The sequence below is a fragment of the Aspergillus thermomutatus genome (genome assembly GCF_002237265.1).
Source record: "Aspergillus thermomutatus strain HMR AF 39 chromosome Unknown NODE_4, whole genome shotgun sequence".
Taxonomy (NCBI): domain Eukaryota; kingdom Fungi; phylum Ascomycota; class Eurotiomycetes; order Eurotiales; family Aspergillaceae; genus Aspergillus; species Aspergillus thermomutatus.
The window spans coordinates 61,396-75,605 of NW_020798052.1; the positions used below are offsets into that span (position 1 = coordinate 61,396).

Here is a 14,210-nt window from a genome sequence, read left to right on the forward strand (position 1 = left end):
CTGGAGCACTATTCCCCATATAGTTTTCACCGATTGTCGCACGCCATCTTTTCTTTCGGATTTTCAAAGCATGTACATCCTTTGCAACTTTTCGGGCAGTTTTTTACGTCTTTCTCTTTCCGTTACCTGATTTTCTTGTCCGAGTTGAGGTTCTCACAGCTAATATGTACCTGACTTCTGGCAATGCAACGCAAAAATTTCCCTTTTGATTACATGTTTATTTATATCTCTGTGTTTCAAAAACTCATGACCAGTTCTACTCATAGCGTCTTTCCTGCTCAAAGGTGTTGTCTCAGTCAGGACCCAACGACCCATGACATGATGTATAATGGTACAGTCGGCATGGAGCCGCAATCACCGGTATTGCATGCGCTGTCCTCCGCGCTTCTCTATCTTCTTCTGTCTCTTACTTTCTGCGACGGGTGCGTCAGCTCCACCCATTCCGGCCAACCCGCTCTTCATCCCAGTGAAAGTAGTATAGGCCAACCAAACGGAATATAAGGGAATGACGATCCACAGCCACCAAGCGCGATCGCCGAATAGACAAACCGCCCCCATACAGCCCCAGGTCCAGTAGAGGACATCCCACATGTACTCCGTCAGACCGGAAGCTCCAAGGTCTTCTCCGGGGGACCGCAGGGAACCGTCGGCAGGGTAGTAGCTTGGACGGCCCAGTCGTTCAAGGTAGAACTCGATGGCGAGTGTCGGACATGCGAGGAAGAAGTACGGCGTTAACGAGCGTGGACGGTGGAAGACCCAGTGCAGGAGCAGGAAGATTGAATGCAGACAGAGGGTGATTATATGCGTGCGCAAGAGGAGGGAGGCATTGCGGGCGGCGAGGGTTTTGGCTGCTTTCTATAAAGGGTCAGTATGACGGCATTTTGAGGAAGCTTGGGTCTGTTCTCTTTCTCATCTTTTATCTCTGAAGACCGAGGAATGAAGATGCGGATCGTAGAGGGGGATGTACCTGCGCCATAGTGACGGAATGTTCAGTAATGTCAATTTAGAAGAGACAACCGACGCAGCGGCGATAAATGTAGATGTAGATGAATGTGTCTGTTCGGAAAATCCTCATACAGATTATAGTTCAAGTATAATAGCACAACCTATTATATTTCTAAACACATGTTCTTGATGTTAGCTCGTGTGAACTGGAGTAAGGTAGTAAGTGGTAGTATGGTTGCCCACCACAACGGGACAAGCGCCCGCGCCTCCGCCAGCACCAGCCACTTTTCCTAATCAGTTCTACTCGGCCGCCCCAAAACATCCGCATGCTCAAAAAAGGCACGACCTGGACCTGGACCTGGATCTGGCCTAACACGATCGATCGACCTGACAGTTCTCCTCCCCCCGCCCCTCTTGTTCCGGGAAGCCGTCGTTATCTGCGCGCCTTTCGCTTCTCGCACTCAACTCTGAAACAGTCGATCTCCCGATATGCCTTTTTGATTTCCCTTGGAGGCTCTTGCTTTGCCTGGAGGGCGTCACGAGTCGTCCTGGACGTCACCCATTCACTTTGGCTTCGGTACGGCCTCACCTTGGAGTCGACAACTGAAATTTGAACGTGAGAGAGGGCAGGTCGATGAGAGGATTTTGTAACACCGCAAAAGGGTTACTCCAAACCGTGGCTCTTTGTGTTGTATCTTTTTCCTTTGTCGTGTTGGACTTGGACCACTAGTCTCCGCAGTAAAGGGAACTTTGCATCGTTGTTTCCACACCTTTGTTCCTCGACACGTTTAGGAGTCAATCGTCAGAAAAGAACGGCCTGCGGTTTCGGCCGACCTCATGCTCGCCTACCGCTCGAGCACATCCCCTCACCGACTCTGACCATTCGTCCAGCGCCCTCCGCTCAGTTCGGCGTACTCAGTAACCTGTCCTCACAACACCAACACCTCTACCCTAGTTTCGCATACCTGGAACACGCAAACATGTCGCCATCAATATCCTACATCTCAGGCCAGCTTAGGCAGCTAATATATTATCATCTCGATAACAATTTGTGCCGCAATGCGCTGTTCCTCGCCGGTCGTTTACATGCGTACGAGCCTCGAACGGCGGAAGCGTCATATTTACTCGCTCTCTGTCACCTTCAGAACGGCCAAGTTAAAGCCGCATACGATTACAGCCGAAATTTCGGGTCGAGAGGCACCCACCTGGGCTGCTCCTATGTCTTTGCGCAAGCGTGCTTGGACTTAGGAAAGTACTTGGAAGGTATCACTGCGTTGGAGCGAAGTAAAGGCCTTTGGGCTTCCAAGAATCACTGGAGTAAGCATTCCTTGCGCTGGGTGTTCCACTGGACTTGCATTTGTTTCGTTGCTTTTCTTACTGACATATTTCGCACCTCCTTCTCTAGATAAGCACAGTGAGACGCGAAGACAACACCTGCCGGATGCGGCTGCAGTATTCTGCCTGCTAGGTAAACTATGGCATGCGCACAAGGACATCAACAAAGCTGTAGAATGCTATGTTGAATCTCTGAAGCTGAATCCCTTCATGTGGGATGCATTCCAAGGGCTGTGCGATACTGGTAAGCTTTAGAGAGGAATCTTACTACATCAAGCCATGGCTAATTGTGTTCTACCGCCAAGGTGTCAATATCCGCGTGCCGAACATCTACAAGATGAATTCCGAGTTGCTGGCTGTATTGTCTTCATCACCACAGGAAGACGCCGAGACAATATCCGACAAGTCAGTACACACAAATGGGCCTCTGCAAGCGCAGGCGAATGTCAATCCAAGTTCCGATCCTTTTGCATCGACAACGTCTCGCAGTGATTCAGGTACCAGCCATGGGAGCTCTGCCTTGTGGGAAAAACTAAATGGAAGCACAGTAAGCGTGGCGTCATCGGGAGTACCAGCACCAATCGTGCATGAAGGGGCGGAAACGCCGAGTGGTCAAAGCAGCGGATCTGATGACTTCCGGCTATCCAATGGAATGAACGGCGTGGACGCTCCTTGGGAGCCTCCTTTAGCTCCTGCGAGGAAAAACAGAACGATCCAGGCAATAAGCGGCGAATACCCGATGGATCCCCCGCCTAAGATGAAACCCACGGGGATCCGACCGAGGACAAGAACCAGGACTGAGACGGAGGAGCAAATTCCAGCTCAGACGGATCGGGAGGCCACAATTGCGCCCAGGGTCGGGGATCGCAAGCGAACTGTTTCCGGTCAGGTAGCGCATCCACCCACATCACAGCCCACGGAACCAGGAGCGCCCCAACGGCGGAGTGTGCGGCTCTTCAACCAGATTAAACCCACAACCAGCAAATTGTCAGCATCCGCATTGGGAGTCAAGGATGCTAGAGAGGTCAAGAAGGCGAAAGCCACGGGTGCGAAGGGCCGTGCTGCAACCACCACCACCATGGGACGAGTAGTGAGTGGCAGTCGAAAACATGGCAGCGAACATCATGATGCAGATGGTAAAGATGGTCGATCGATACCATCAGCACACACTCACGCCATCTCCAAAGGCGCTGCGCTTGAGAGGTCAAAAGAAATCGAGGCGTTGACTTGGCTGCTGGAGCTATTCTCCAAACTTGCTTCTGGATTCTTCGCCTTGAGTCGCTACCGGTGCTCGGAGTCAATTCAGATCTTCAATTCGCTCTCTCAGGGTCAACGGGAAACACCGTGGGTTCTCGCTCAGATTGGACGGGCGTATTATGAGCAGGCGATGTATTCCGAGGCCGAGAAGTACTTCTACCGTGTGAAGACCATGGCACCCTCGCGGTTAGAAGACATGGAGATCTACTCGACCGTGCTTTGGCATTTGAAGAACGATGTTGAGTTAGCCTACTTGGCGCATGAGTTGATGGAGACAGATCGCCTCTCGCCACAGGCGTGGTGCGCCATTGGTAATTCTTTCTCCCACCAGCGAGACCATGACCAGGCCTTGAAGTGCTTTAAGCGGGCAACGCAGCTGGATCCCCAATTTGCGTACGGTTTTACTCTTCAAGGGCACGAGTATGTCGCCAACGAAGAATATGACAAGGCGCTGGATGCATACCGTCATGGTATCAGCGCTGATAATCGGCATTACAATGCTTGGTACGGATTGGGCACGGTCTATGACAAAATGGGTAAACTGGACTTTGCCGAACAACACTTCCGGAATGCGGCAAGCATCAACCCGACCAACGCAGTTTTGATCTGCTGCATCGGTCTGGTACTGGAAAAGATGAACAATCCTAAAGCAGCTCTCGCGCAATATGGTCGCGCTTGTTCCTTGGCGCCTCATTCCGTCCTCGCGCGGTTCCGCAAGGCTCGCGCATTAATGAAGCTCCAGGAGCTCAAGTTGGCCCTGTCCGAGTTGAAGATCCTCAAAGACATGGCCCCAGATGAAGCCAATGTGCATTACCTGTTGGGTAAGCTCTACAAGATGCTTCACGACAAAGCCAATGCCATCAAGCACTTCACAACTGCTTTGAATTTGGATCCTAAGGTATTCACATCACTTACATTCTGTCATATTGCCAGAGAATGCTAACTGGTTCGGTCTCAGGCAGCACAATACATCAAGGATGCCATGGAATCTCTCGATGATGAAGAAGAGGATGATGAAGACATGGCTTGATTTGCTCCGTCCACTTTCCACTTCGATCCGATTCTGGATCTTGCTCGCTCCCCTTCACCAGGTGCCTACTTTACGGGGTTTGCATTCATAATGGTCGGCGTTGAATTTGATTTTGGATTTTCGCAGCATCAGCATTATAAGGGCGTTTTGCAGGCCGGGTTGGTTAGAGGTGCATTTCCCATGCATCAGGCTCTCGAAACGGAGCCGAGGCTCGTGATTCTTGTTTCTTGTATATTAGCGTGGGTTGGCTTTGTCGTGGCTGGTCATTGGCTGCATATGAGAGACGAAGACGCCTGGACGACAGATTCATGGACATAGATGTCTGTCGAGCAAGGCACTTGCATAATCCCCGGATGTTATTGTTACGCCTATTCTTACGGAAATCAATTCCATCCCATTTGAGCGTGACCCATGGAAATTATCTCCAAGAATAGAGAGGTACTTGCTACATGTAGAGAGGAATTGCAGAGATGAAAGGCGGTGAGCGGCCTATTGGTGCCCCAAAACTCAGGGAAAAAGTTCCAGTGCTGAACAGCATCAACGACCCATTCTTCTTCACGCTTCCTCATTCCTATCTTGCATCCGATTACCGGGCCTTAGAATCTCGACCCCGCCAGTCGCTGTCACATACTTGGGTCATGGCCATTTTCCCCATTGTCGCTTTCTGAGTCTCCTGCGCATCCTTGTTCCGACCACCGCGCCTGACCTCATCCCCGAGATCAGCTGCCACGGAGGGGCTCAGCAAGAGTGCCCTGCATATTACGACGCAGTGACTTCGAGGCTGCTTAATATAGTTTTAGAAGACCCCTAACGATTGCTGTACCTCGTCTTTTGACATGTCGATCCTGTCCTACATCACCTCGGGCATCAGCTCGTTTGTCGTCGTGACGCTTTCCCTTTTCGCAGTCGGCCAAAAAGTCCCTCGCGCGGCCTTTGTCGCTCGGTGTCTTGCGGCCTATGGCTCTCTCTTGTTTTGCGCATGCTATGGCGTAATCGCATCCATTTTCCTTCGCCTCGTAGGCTACGGTCGGGTCTCTCAATGGGCCACCGCGCGCAGTTTCAAATGGGTTATGCGGTATACAACCGGCGTGCAGTTCGACGTTATCCAGGGTGCCGAGCACCTTTCCACCCGGCCTGCGGTCTTCATCGGCAACCACCAGTCCGAGCTCGACGTGCTCCTGCTGGGCCACATCTTCCCTCCCTACTGCAGCGTCACGGCGAAGAAATCGTTGAAAAATATCCCCTTCCTGGGTTGGTTCATGGCGCTGTCGAAGACGGTTTTTATTGACCGGGCCAACCGCGAGACGGCGATGAAGGCGTTTGACGGTGCGGCGGAGGAGATGCGCAAGCACAGACAGAGCGTGTTCATCTTCCCCGAGGGAACGAGGAGTTACTCCGAGAAGCCCGATTTACTGCCTTTCAAGAAGGGTGCGTTCCATCTGGCGGTCAAGGCGGGGGTGCCGATTGTTCCGATCGTCGCGGAGAACTACGCGCATATCCTGTCGCCGCGTAATCTGCGGTTCAACCCTGGCGTGATCAGGGTCAAAGGTTTGTGCATGTGATGTTTCTGTTGCCCGATATGTGACTTACAGACTCCTTCTAGTCTTACCCCCCATCAGCACGGAAGGCTTGACCGCTGCAGATGTCGACCGGTTGACTAAGACCACTCAGGACAGCATGCTCAAGGCTCTCCTCGAGATGGCCGATCAGGATCGCGATCAGATTGACTCGGCCGTCAACAAGGGTACCTCCACCGCTGTCGAGATCTGATCGGTTGCACAACCGTCCATGACTTACGATCACGTCCGTTTCTGGTTTGGTACTACGATGACTATCAGGCCGGCGATTCCTGATTCCTTCATCGCTTGTCGGCCTGTCTATTCTTCGCCTCTTATATGACTGACGGCTGTATTGACATTCAAACTAATAAATAAGACAAGAGGAGCAAGAGGAGCTCATCTGATCGTGCTCTGGAATCGCTAAGAGATATTTGGTTACTTCAATATTCCTATTATCCCTGTGAGTCGGGGGGTTGGTTGTGGATAGAACAGCAGGAATTAGACTTTGGATACGACTACCGGAGATGTCGAGGAGAAACAAGGTACCTATAAATCATTCCCTTTCTGCTTTTCTCATGAATTTTGTGAACTGTTGTTTGCAGAAAGAGTTTCAGCGTTTCTGCCACAGTGTACATAGCGTTTCCTTTCGTGGTATTATTTGTATTGTCCGGTGTGGGTGAAGATGGATAGATATTTGTTTACCCCCTGCTTCGCTTGGTCCAGACGCTTAAAGGCTCAAAAAAAAAAAAATCTCCTGAGACTATTTCTTTGCACACTGGCAGACACCCGTCGCACAAGGCGCAATGTCCTTGTCGATATCGATCTTCTCTATAAGCATCCAGGAATCTACGCCCGCACTCCCAGGTAATGGCCGACTCTCGGCCCCCAATCCCGCCCCTCGCGCCGCCGTGGCAAATATATAATCCTTCTCGAACGCGACCACCTCAATCCGCACATCCTCCACCCTCTCGCCATACAGCCACGTCTTGATACCAGTGTACGGCTCCCCCCAATCCACCGCCAAGCCCTCCACCGGCGCAGGCGCAATGACATCCGTAAACTCCAGCTCCCGCAGCCACGGCGCGAGAAGCGCCTCGCCGGTCATCTTGATATACGCCTCCTTGAGAGCCCAGTAAGTGTAGAACAAGCGGAGGCCATACTCCACCGCTTCGGTTTCCCGGGCGCTGTCCTGCGCTTGAGCCGGGAATCTTCCGCCCAGGTTCTTGATCGTTTCCAGCTCGCGCTTGGAGAAGACCTCGGCGAAGATGTCGACGTATTCGGCTAGTTCCTTGCGGGTGGACGGGGCGGAGCTTGTCCGTGCGCGTCGCTCGTCCACGCAGGTGATGTCTATGCCCACCTGAGGGACGGAGAGGGCCGGAATCGAGGATGGGCTGGGGGCTGCGAACACCGCAGCGGGTGAGGTGTGTGCAACATCGGACGGGGGGATAATTGTGCCTGCGAGCGCTATGAGAGATGCTTGGTGACTCACGTTGAATTCGATGCTGGGGATGGGTCCGTCGGTGCTCTCGATCAGGGTGGGGGAGGGGAGGAAACATGGTCGGCGGTGAGGCGCTGGTGTTCGGCTGATGCTGATCTTGTTCCAAGGGATGCGGCACGAGCGGTGGATGAAAAGGTATTTCAGCAGGTTTGAGGCGAGGGACATGTGTCTGTCCTTGAGGTGGTAGTACTTCTTGACTGTCTCTTGGTCTGACGGTTGGAGGGTCTCCAACAACGGGAGTAATGAATTCGTCGCCGTCAATTGTCGCGTGTCTATATACCATCGCATAAGAGAGGTCTTGCTCTCATCTTGTAAAGATCCCATCTTTCCGGAGACAGCTGCAAACTAAGAAGTAAGGATTCGCGAGCAAAGAAACTATATCTTCCAAAACGAGGGACGGGAAGAGCTAGCTGCGTAGCCTGAATTGATCTCTCTACAACAGCAAAGTAAGGGAAGTAAGAAAACCAAAATGTCATAAAGTCATATCCGTCATCATCAAACATGATCGTATCCAATGCATACGATATGAGACATCATGGATCCTTTGCTGACATGCAGCGCAGCTAACGACAATCTTATCAGTAAGCGGGGTAGCACGTGCCGATAAATATCGGCCGAATGTTGATCCGCTTAGGTAATGGTTGTATACAAGGCGAAAGACAGTGGCCAACGTCTGAGTCAAAAAGTTATTTTCTACAAGCAGGAATTGCCATGGCCAGCACCACTGTCGGGGTTCTCGCTTTACAGGGCGCATTCTACGAACATATCCAGCTGCTGAAAAAGGCGGTCTCGGAACAAAGCTCCACTACTCAATGGGAGTTCATTGAAGTTCGGACCCCGCAGGAGTTGGATCGGTGTGATGCGCTGATCCTCCCTGGAGGCGAGAGTACAGCCATCTCTCTTGTTGCGGCCCGATCGAACCTCTTGGAGCCTTTGAGGGACTTTGTGAAGTGTGTTCGCGCAATAACCCCAAGGCTATCCCGTCAATGCAACTGACAATTCGGTTTCTTAGGGTCCATCGCAAACCGACCTGGGGCACCTGTGCCGGGCTGATTCTGCTCGCCGAGTCTGCTAATCGAACCAAGAAAGGCGGGCAGGAACTCATCGGAGGCCTCGACGTTCGCGTAAACAGAAATCACTTTGGCCGGCAGACGGAGAGTTTCGAGGCGCCCTTAGAGTTGCCGTTCTTGGGCCCAACCGAGCAATCCTTCCCAGCAGTTTTTATCCGGGCGCCAGTGGTGGAGAAAATCCTGCCTCATCAAGAGGGTATTCAGGTGGACGAAATACAAAGGGACGAGACGGTGGTGGCGCCTTCGAAACAACCTCAGGGTCAGGCGGCTAAGGCGGCGATGGCAGACGAAGTTGAAGTACTGGCAAGTCTCTCGGGCAGAGCAGCCAAACTAGCCGCCATGGGAACACATATCGACGCAGATAAAGAGACCGGTGATATCGTTGCAGTCAAACAGGGTAACGTATTCGGAACAAGCTTTCACCCCGAGTTGACAGGTGATGCCAGAATACATTCCTGGTGGTTGCGCCAGGTGGAGGAGTCCGTAAGGAAGAGGAAGGGAATATGAACAGTCATAGACTTGACAATTCTTGATCCAGGAATTGTGTTCTGTTTCGATTTGATTGTTGGGTATCTGGTAGAACTCTCCTTTCCTTGTTGCCGGTGCATTCTTTCGGGAAAATAGAGATGACCTTGTTGTTGTACAAACGCCTTGTCTGCGCCAATAGACCACGCAAATCTATTTCCAAATTACCTACCTTTGCCGTACTCTTCTTCTTCCCGCCTGCGCTGGTCATCTGCGTATGCCCGACCATAACCACCGCGGCCCGGATCGTACTCTTCACGGTATTCGTCGCGCACCTGACCACCAGACTTTCCTCGTCTTCGCTTAAAATTAGACACTCCAATTCTTCTCTCTTCTGATAAAGAGGTAGCATCACGTACCCATACTGACGTCCCTCCTCAAAGCCAGGATCAAGATCTGTACGGATAATTCTCTCATCAAGCTTGGTGCCTCCGATATACTTTAAGCAATCCAAGGCATCCTGATGGGTGTAGTATTCCACGAAGCAGAAGCCACAGGGAGTTTTGTTGTATCGATCCAGCCCCATTACAAGGCGCTTGATTTCACCGCACCTATATGCGCCTGTTAGTTCTGGGCATCATGCCATGATGGGCATGCGGATCCGCTGACTTTGAAAAAAGCTCATGAATTTGCTCCTCTGTTGTGTAAAAAGAACTATGGAAAGTCAGTATGAGCCATAATTATGGGCATGAATGCAATATTTCGGTCGACATACAGGTTTCCGACGTAGAGTGTTGTGGCATCCTGCAACTTGTCGACTGGGTCCTCGGGCCTCTCAGCGTCATCCTGACTGTACTTGCGTTTCTTGTTCTACACATTCAAAAAGACCTCGTTAGCAAATGATCAAAGGCTAAAAGCAGATTTCGAGCGCACCTTTCCCAGGTAATAGGCGCTAGGCCGATCCAGCCTATCGACTGTGTTGTGGATCAATGTACTCATTATATTGTCGATGCAGTCTTATATTCCTGAAAAGAACTAGGCAATTATTTCAAGCGATATGAGACAATGCAGCTGAATATGTGCGAGATAGAGCAACGGTGGAGATGACGGGAATGCAGTTTGCAGACAAAGGATAGCTGGACATCAAGAGCTCTCAAGGGCGGAGCTTTACCTTCTCTTGGCGCGCTTTTCCTTCTGCAACCAAAAATCCACGGGCCCGCTGTTTGTTGCTATTATTGCCGTCATTCGAACCAACCTTCAATTTGAATAATTCTATCCTCCTACCAGCTTACTGAGGATATGGAATAATAGACCTCATTCGTCACCAATCTAATTCTGTTTCCAATTTCAACTTGTTCGCGATAACCGCTCACGATGCCGAAACTCATCAGCTACACTCCTCCATGGCTATCGCGCCCTGCACCCGGCGCAACACTCTTTGCAAGCACATCGACGAAAAAACCCGGCTATCTTCCAGAGAACGAGGCGGAGTATAGCGGCCCGACAAGAACTTTGGCAAAGCGAGGAAATGAAGTCTTCACCGTGGTGAACAATCAGATCCGCTGGTCGAGCCTTACTCGGCTGAAGGATGTATGGCAGCAGCAGTCCAGATCAAAGAAGGACGCTTCTGGTCAGACAAAGAGCTCTGAGGGACCGTCGGATAGCGATGAAACAGACTATTATAGAGTATGGCTGATTCCCGCACGAGCTTTTGCATGTCTAGCTCATTGTCGTGGCTAATGAATGACTAGGTTCTGATCGTACCAGTTTACGAACGGATTCGGCAGATGATTCCTTCTCCAAACGGCGCCTTTCTGGCTATCGTGACGGATCATACAGTGTACATTGCGGTGCTACCAGATTCATCGCACTTGTCTAGTACGGATCGCTCACCTATCCGTCTCAAGTATTACCAGCTTGGTCCCACCACGCACGTTATCCCCGAGTCGCCCGTTGTTTCGGCGCTGTGGCATCCGTTGGGGGTGCACAGCAACCTTGGAGGCTGTCTTATCACCGTCACCGCGGATGCCGCCGTTCGGGTATGGGAGCTGGACCGGAACAACCACTGGTCATTCGACCGACCTACACTGGCGGTTGATCTGAGAAAACTAGTGGACGGAACGTCTTGCGACCAGGACTTTTCACCTTCTGGGTTTGGGAAGAACAAAGGATTTTCCGCCGATTTCGTTGATATGGAAGTCGCCTCGGCTTGCTTTGGCGGTAGCGGAAGCGAGAAGGAGAGCGCATGGGCACCAATGACACTGTGGGTCGCAATGCGGCCTGGTGATCTGTATGCCCTTTGCCCGTTATTGCCTTCCAAATGGCAAGCTCCAGCGACTACTATTCCCTCCCTTACTTCGGCCATTGTCCCAAAGTTGTCGGCGATGGAGGAAGACTCGTCGGAATATGAGGATGAGCTGACAGCCTGCCGACAGCAGTATGACTGGCTCACGGAGATCGATAACCAGGATCCCTTGCAGAGCATCGCTGGCTCAGATCTTGAGCCTGGATCGGAAATCCTAACACGTCCTGCCAATCCCAGCGCGATCCCCAGGTTGCAGGGTCCGTTCCGTGTCGACACTGGGGCCGAGCTTGATGATTTGGACCTGTGTGATCTCCTTGTTATTGCGTCAAAAGTCGACGTGGATGCTCTCATGATGGGTGAGGATGATGAGCTCTCAGTGGAAGACAACGATCAATTGTCGGCCACTGTTATCTGCCTCTCGACCCGCACTGGCAGGGTCCATATCTGCCTTGAACTTGATGGCGTCGAGGGGCAGTGGCTCCCCAAGCTTAAGAAGAATGCCTTCAGTACTCCTCTGTCTGAGCCGTCTGATTTGGTCTTGGTTGAGTCATTGGATACAATCAGACAAGAAGACCAGCATGTGAACAACTGGCCAACCTTTACCAACGATGTTATCTCTCGATACAGCTTCTTCGTCACAACCGCGAGCAATGTCACATCTATTTCATTGAGTTCGTGGGTGCAGAGGCTTGAGGCCGAGCTCCAGTCAGAGGATACGGCTGGGTCGGCTTTCCGTTTGCAAGTGCTCTGCGAAGGCACAGTATCTCTCAGGGAGCGAATCATCCAAGTAGACGATGGCGACAGTGCTGTTAAAGGCGAATCAGACCATCTGGCATCTTCTCTGGTCTTCTACGACTATGATCTTGGTTATTTGCTGTTGAGCTACCGCGCGTCTCGCCCGTATGCTGCCATCATGGATGCGCCCGAGGTCAGCTTTCCACCAATTGCAGATATGGGACCAATTGGTTCTGGGGCACAGGCGCCAATTTCTCCCATTCTACCACCTAAAAGACCTCCTTACCAAGTCCCTTCTATTCTCTATTCGGACTCACCTCTGGAGTTCTTCGTTGACAAGCATGTTCCTCATCGACAACGCCAGTCGCTCAAAGAGCAGGTGCGGTTGTCACCAGCAACGCTGGACCTGGTTGCTGCTGCACACCGCATTCTGTCTGCTCACACGAATGCTCTTGAAAGAGCGGCATCGGATCTTTTCCGTCGCTGTGAGCGGCTGCGAGGGGAGATGCAGGAGCAACTGAAGCAGCTCTCTGACGTGGCTGAGCGCATCAAGGGGGTCTCAAGCGATATTGGTAAGGATGGTCAGCGGCGAGAGGGTTCGAGGAGTGGTGAGGCGCTGGATAAGAGGCTGAAGGCTGCAAAGGAGAGACAGGCGCAATTGGTTGAGAGATACGAGTCGCTCCGAAACAAGGTCTTGAAGTCGGGTGGTCGTCCACTGAGTGAGAAGGAGAAGGCATGGCTGTCGGAAGTGGAGGCATTATCTGCTTCGTTGGAGAGAGAGAAGAAAGAAGAAGAGAAGGATCAGAGTTTGTCACAGCGATTGGAAACCGTGAGTCTCATCTCTCTCATGAACCACACATAGTGATGCTGACACTTGCTGCAGGTCAAGGAGATAGCGGCGGATCTGCTGGGCGAGGCCAAGTCAATTGCAGCCAAGGCACCTGTCGCACCGGAGCCTGGGAGCCCGGCGTCCCCCACTGCTGCTGGGCCAAGAGTCCCACAGAGGCTACAAAGAGCGAAGATTTCCGACGCCATGAGGATGGTCGAGCGAGAGTAAGTATTTTCTTCTAATGATAAGTGCTGCATAAGCTAAGTCATCGTCTTCAGGTCTGCTGTCATTGAAGCCATTACGTCTCGATTGAACCGACTGAACTCGAGCATCTAAATTTTGACTATGAACTGTCCGAATTCGAGGGCACGTTCTACTTGTACCGTGGTCTATGACCGGCAATAGAAGTTTGCTTAATGTCAAATTGGCGAAATGACACCTGCCAGTAATACAAGATTCACATCAGAAATTGATCAAAGCGCTCGTGCTCAGCACTTGGAGTTTATTACCAGTCAACCCCAACTTCCTCCCAACTCCCGAATATCTAGGAGAGAACACATAAGCTCGAACGTAGTGGCACTGCCCTTCTCTGTCCTCCGCTTGACTACCCCCTTCCCCAAGGGAACCGGATCACAAGGTCTTGACAGATCACACTCAGTTTGCCGGGTCATCGACTCCCTTGGCCCTCCATCCTGGGCCGATCGAAGTGCATCCCCGACTTGGCTCTGCTGTTCCGCACCCGGTGTAACCTTCTTCCAACATTCGCCACACATCATCTCGTACTCTCTCTGAATCAGTCTTCGTCTGCTGCACCGCTCCCAGTACTTGCAGCGGCTTGAGGAGTCATCCCAGATGCAGCCGCAGAGGGTGTATTTGCGGGTGTACACCATGCACATATTGAATTGGGTCTTGATCTCTCTGTTTTATTTGGCTTAGCTTGAGATGATCATGGTAGATGGAATCCCGAAGTGGTTTATAACGATTTGGAGTGCCGATATATATTAGTAGAACCATGCCATGTTCTCAAGAACAAAGGAGAGGGATAGTTCGCCCAAAAAAGTAAAAGTAAAACATTGATTTCTGATAATTAGAACCATGATCTTTATACCCTCATTCACAATATGAGACACTACAACATTGCTCCTTGTTCTATCTTTCGGCGACTCACCTACTGACATGGCG

The 14,210-nt window shown here is 51.5% G+C and overlaps 7 protein-coding genes across 7 annotated transcripts; 4 read left to right on the forward strand and 3 right to left on the reverse strand.

Moving 5' to 3' along the window:
* Positions 1–354: 354 nt before the first annotated feature.
* On the reverse strand, positions 355–976 carry CDV56_106532 (SND2/TMEM208 family protein; the record flags this gene model as incomplete). Its single annotated transcript, XM_026760151.1, has 2 exons — positions 355–855; positions 968–976. The coding sequence occupies 2 exons, from the start codon at positions 974–976 to the stop codon at positions 355–357; spliced, it is 510 nt and encodes a 169-aa protein (XP_026618744.1).
* A 949-nt stretch (positions 977–1,925) lies between these two features.
* On the forward strand, positions 1,926–4,567 carry CDV56_106627 (anaphase promoting complex subunit bimA; the record flags this gene model as incomplete). The annotated part of the gene is made up of 4 exons (XM_026760246.1): positions 1,926–2,262; positions 2,351–2,524; positions 2,586–4,435; positions 4,496–4,567. 4 exons carry the CDS (start codon positions 1,926–1,928, stop codon positions 4,565–4,567), a joined length of 2,433 nt encoding a protein of 810 aa, XP_026618745.1.
* An 836-nt stretch (positions 4,568–5,403) lies between these two features.
* Positions 5,404–6,337, forward strand: CDV56_106818 (1-acylglycerol-3-phosphate O-acyltransferase SLC1; the record flags this gene model as incomplete). Its single annotated transcript, XM_026760437.1, has 2 exons — positions 5,404–6,115; positions 6,171–6,337. 2 exons carry the CDS (start codon positions 5,404–5,406, stop codon positions 6,335–6,337), a joined length of 879 nt encoding a protein of 292 aa, XP_026618746.1.
* A 549-nt stretch (positions 6,338–6,886) lies between these two features.
* CDV56_106897 (4'-phosphopantetheinyl transferase family protein) lies at positions 6,887–7,948 on the reverse strand (the record flags this gene model as incomplete). Its single annotated transcript, XM_026760516.1, has 1 exon — positions 6,887–7,948. The coding sequence occupies one exon, from the start codon at positions 7,946–7,948 to the stop codon at positions 6,887–6,889; it is 1,062 nt and encodes a 353-aa protein (XP_026618747.1).
* Positions 7,949–8,335: 387 nt separating this feature from the next.
* Positions 8,336–9,201, forward strand: CDV56_106981 (pyridoxal 5'-phosphate synthase subunit PdxT; the record flags this gene model as incomplete). Its single annotated transcript, XM_026760600.1, has 2 exons — positions 8,336–8,574; positions 8,637–9,201. The coding sequence occupies 2 exons, from the start codon at positions 8,336–8,338 to the stop codon at positions 9,199–9,201; spliced, it is 804 nt and encodes a 267-aa protein (XP_026618748.1).
* A 182-nt stretch (positions 9,202–9,383) lies between these two features.
* NCBP2 (nuclear cap-binding protein subunit CBC2) lies at positions 9,384–10,158 on the reverse strand (the record flags this gene model as incomplete). Its single annotated transcript, XM_026760649.1, has 5 exons — positions 9,384–9,516; positions 9,579–9,770; positions 9,829–9,873; positions 9,935–10,029; positions 10,093–10,158. 5 exons carry the CDS (start codon positions 10,156–10,158, stop codon positions 9,384–9,386), a joined length of 531 nt encoding a protein of 176 aa, XP_026618749.1.
* Positions 10,159–10,533: 375 nt separating this feature from the next.
* Positions 10,534–13,364, forward strand: CDV56_107083 (uncharacterized protein; the record flags this gene model as incomplete). The annotated part of the gene is made up of 4 exons (XM_026760702.1): positions 10,534–10,845; positions 10,911–13,028; positions 13,083–13,252; positions 13,307–13,364. The coding sequence occupies 4 exons, from the start codon at positions 10,534–10,536 to the stop codon at positions 13,362–13,364; spliced, it is 2,658 nt and encodes an 885-aa protein (XP_026618750.1).
* Positions 13,365–14,210: the final 846 nt, after the last annotated feature.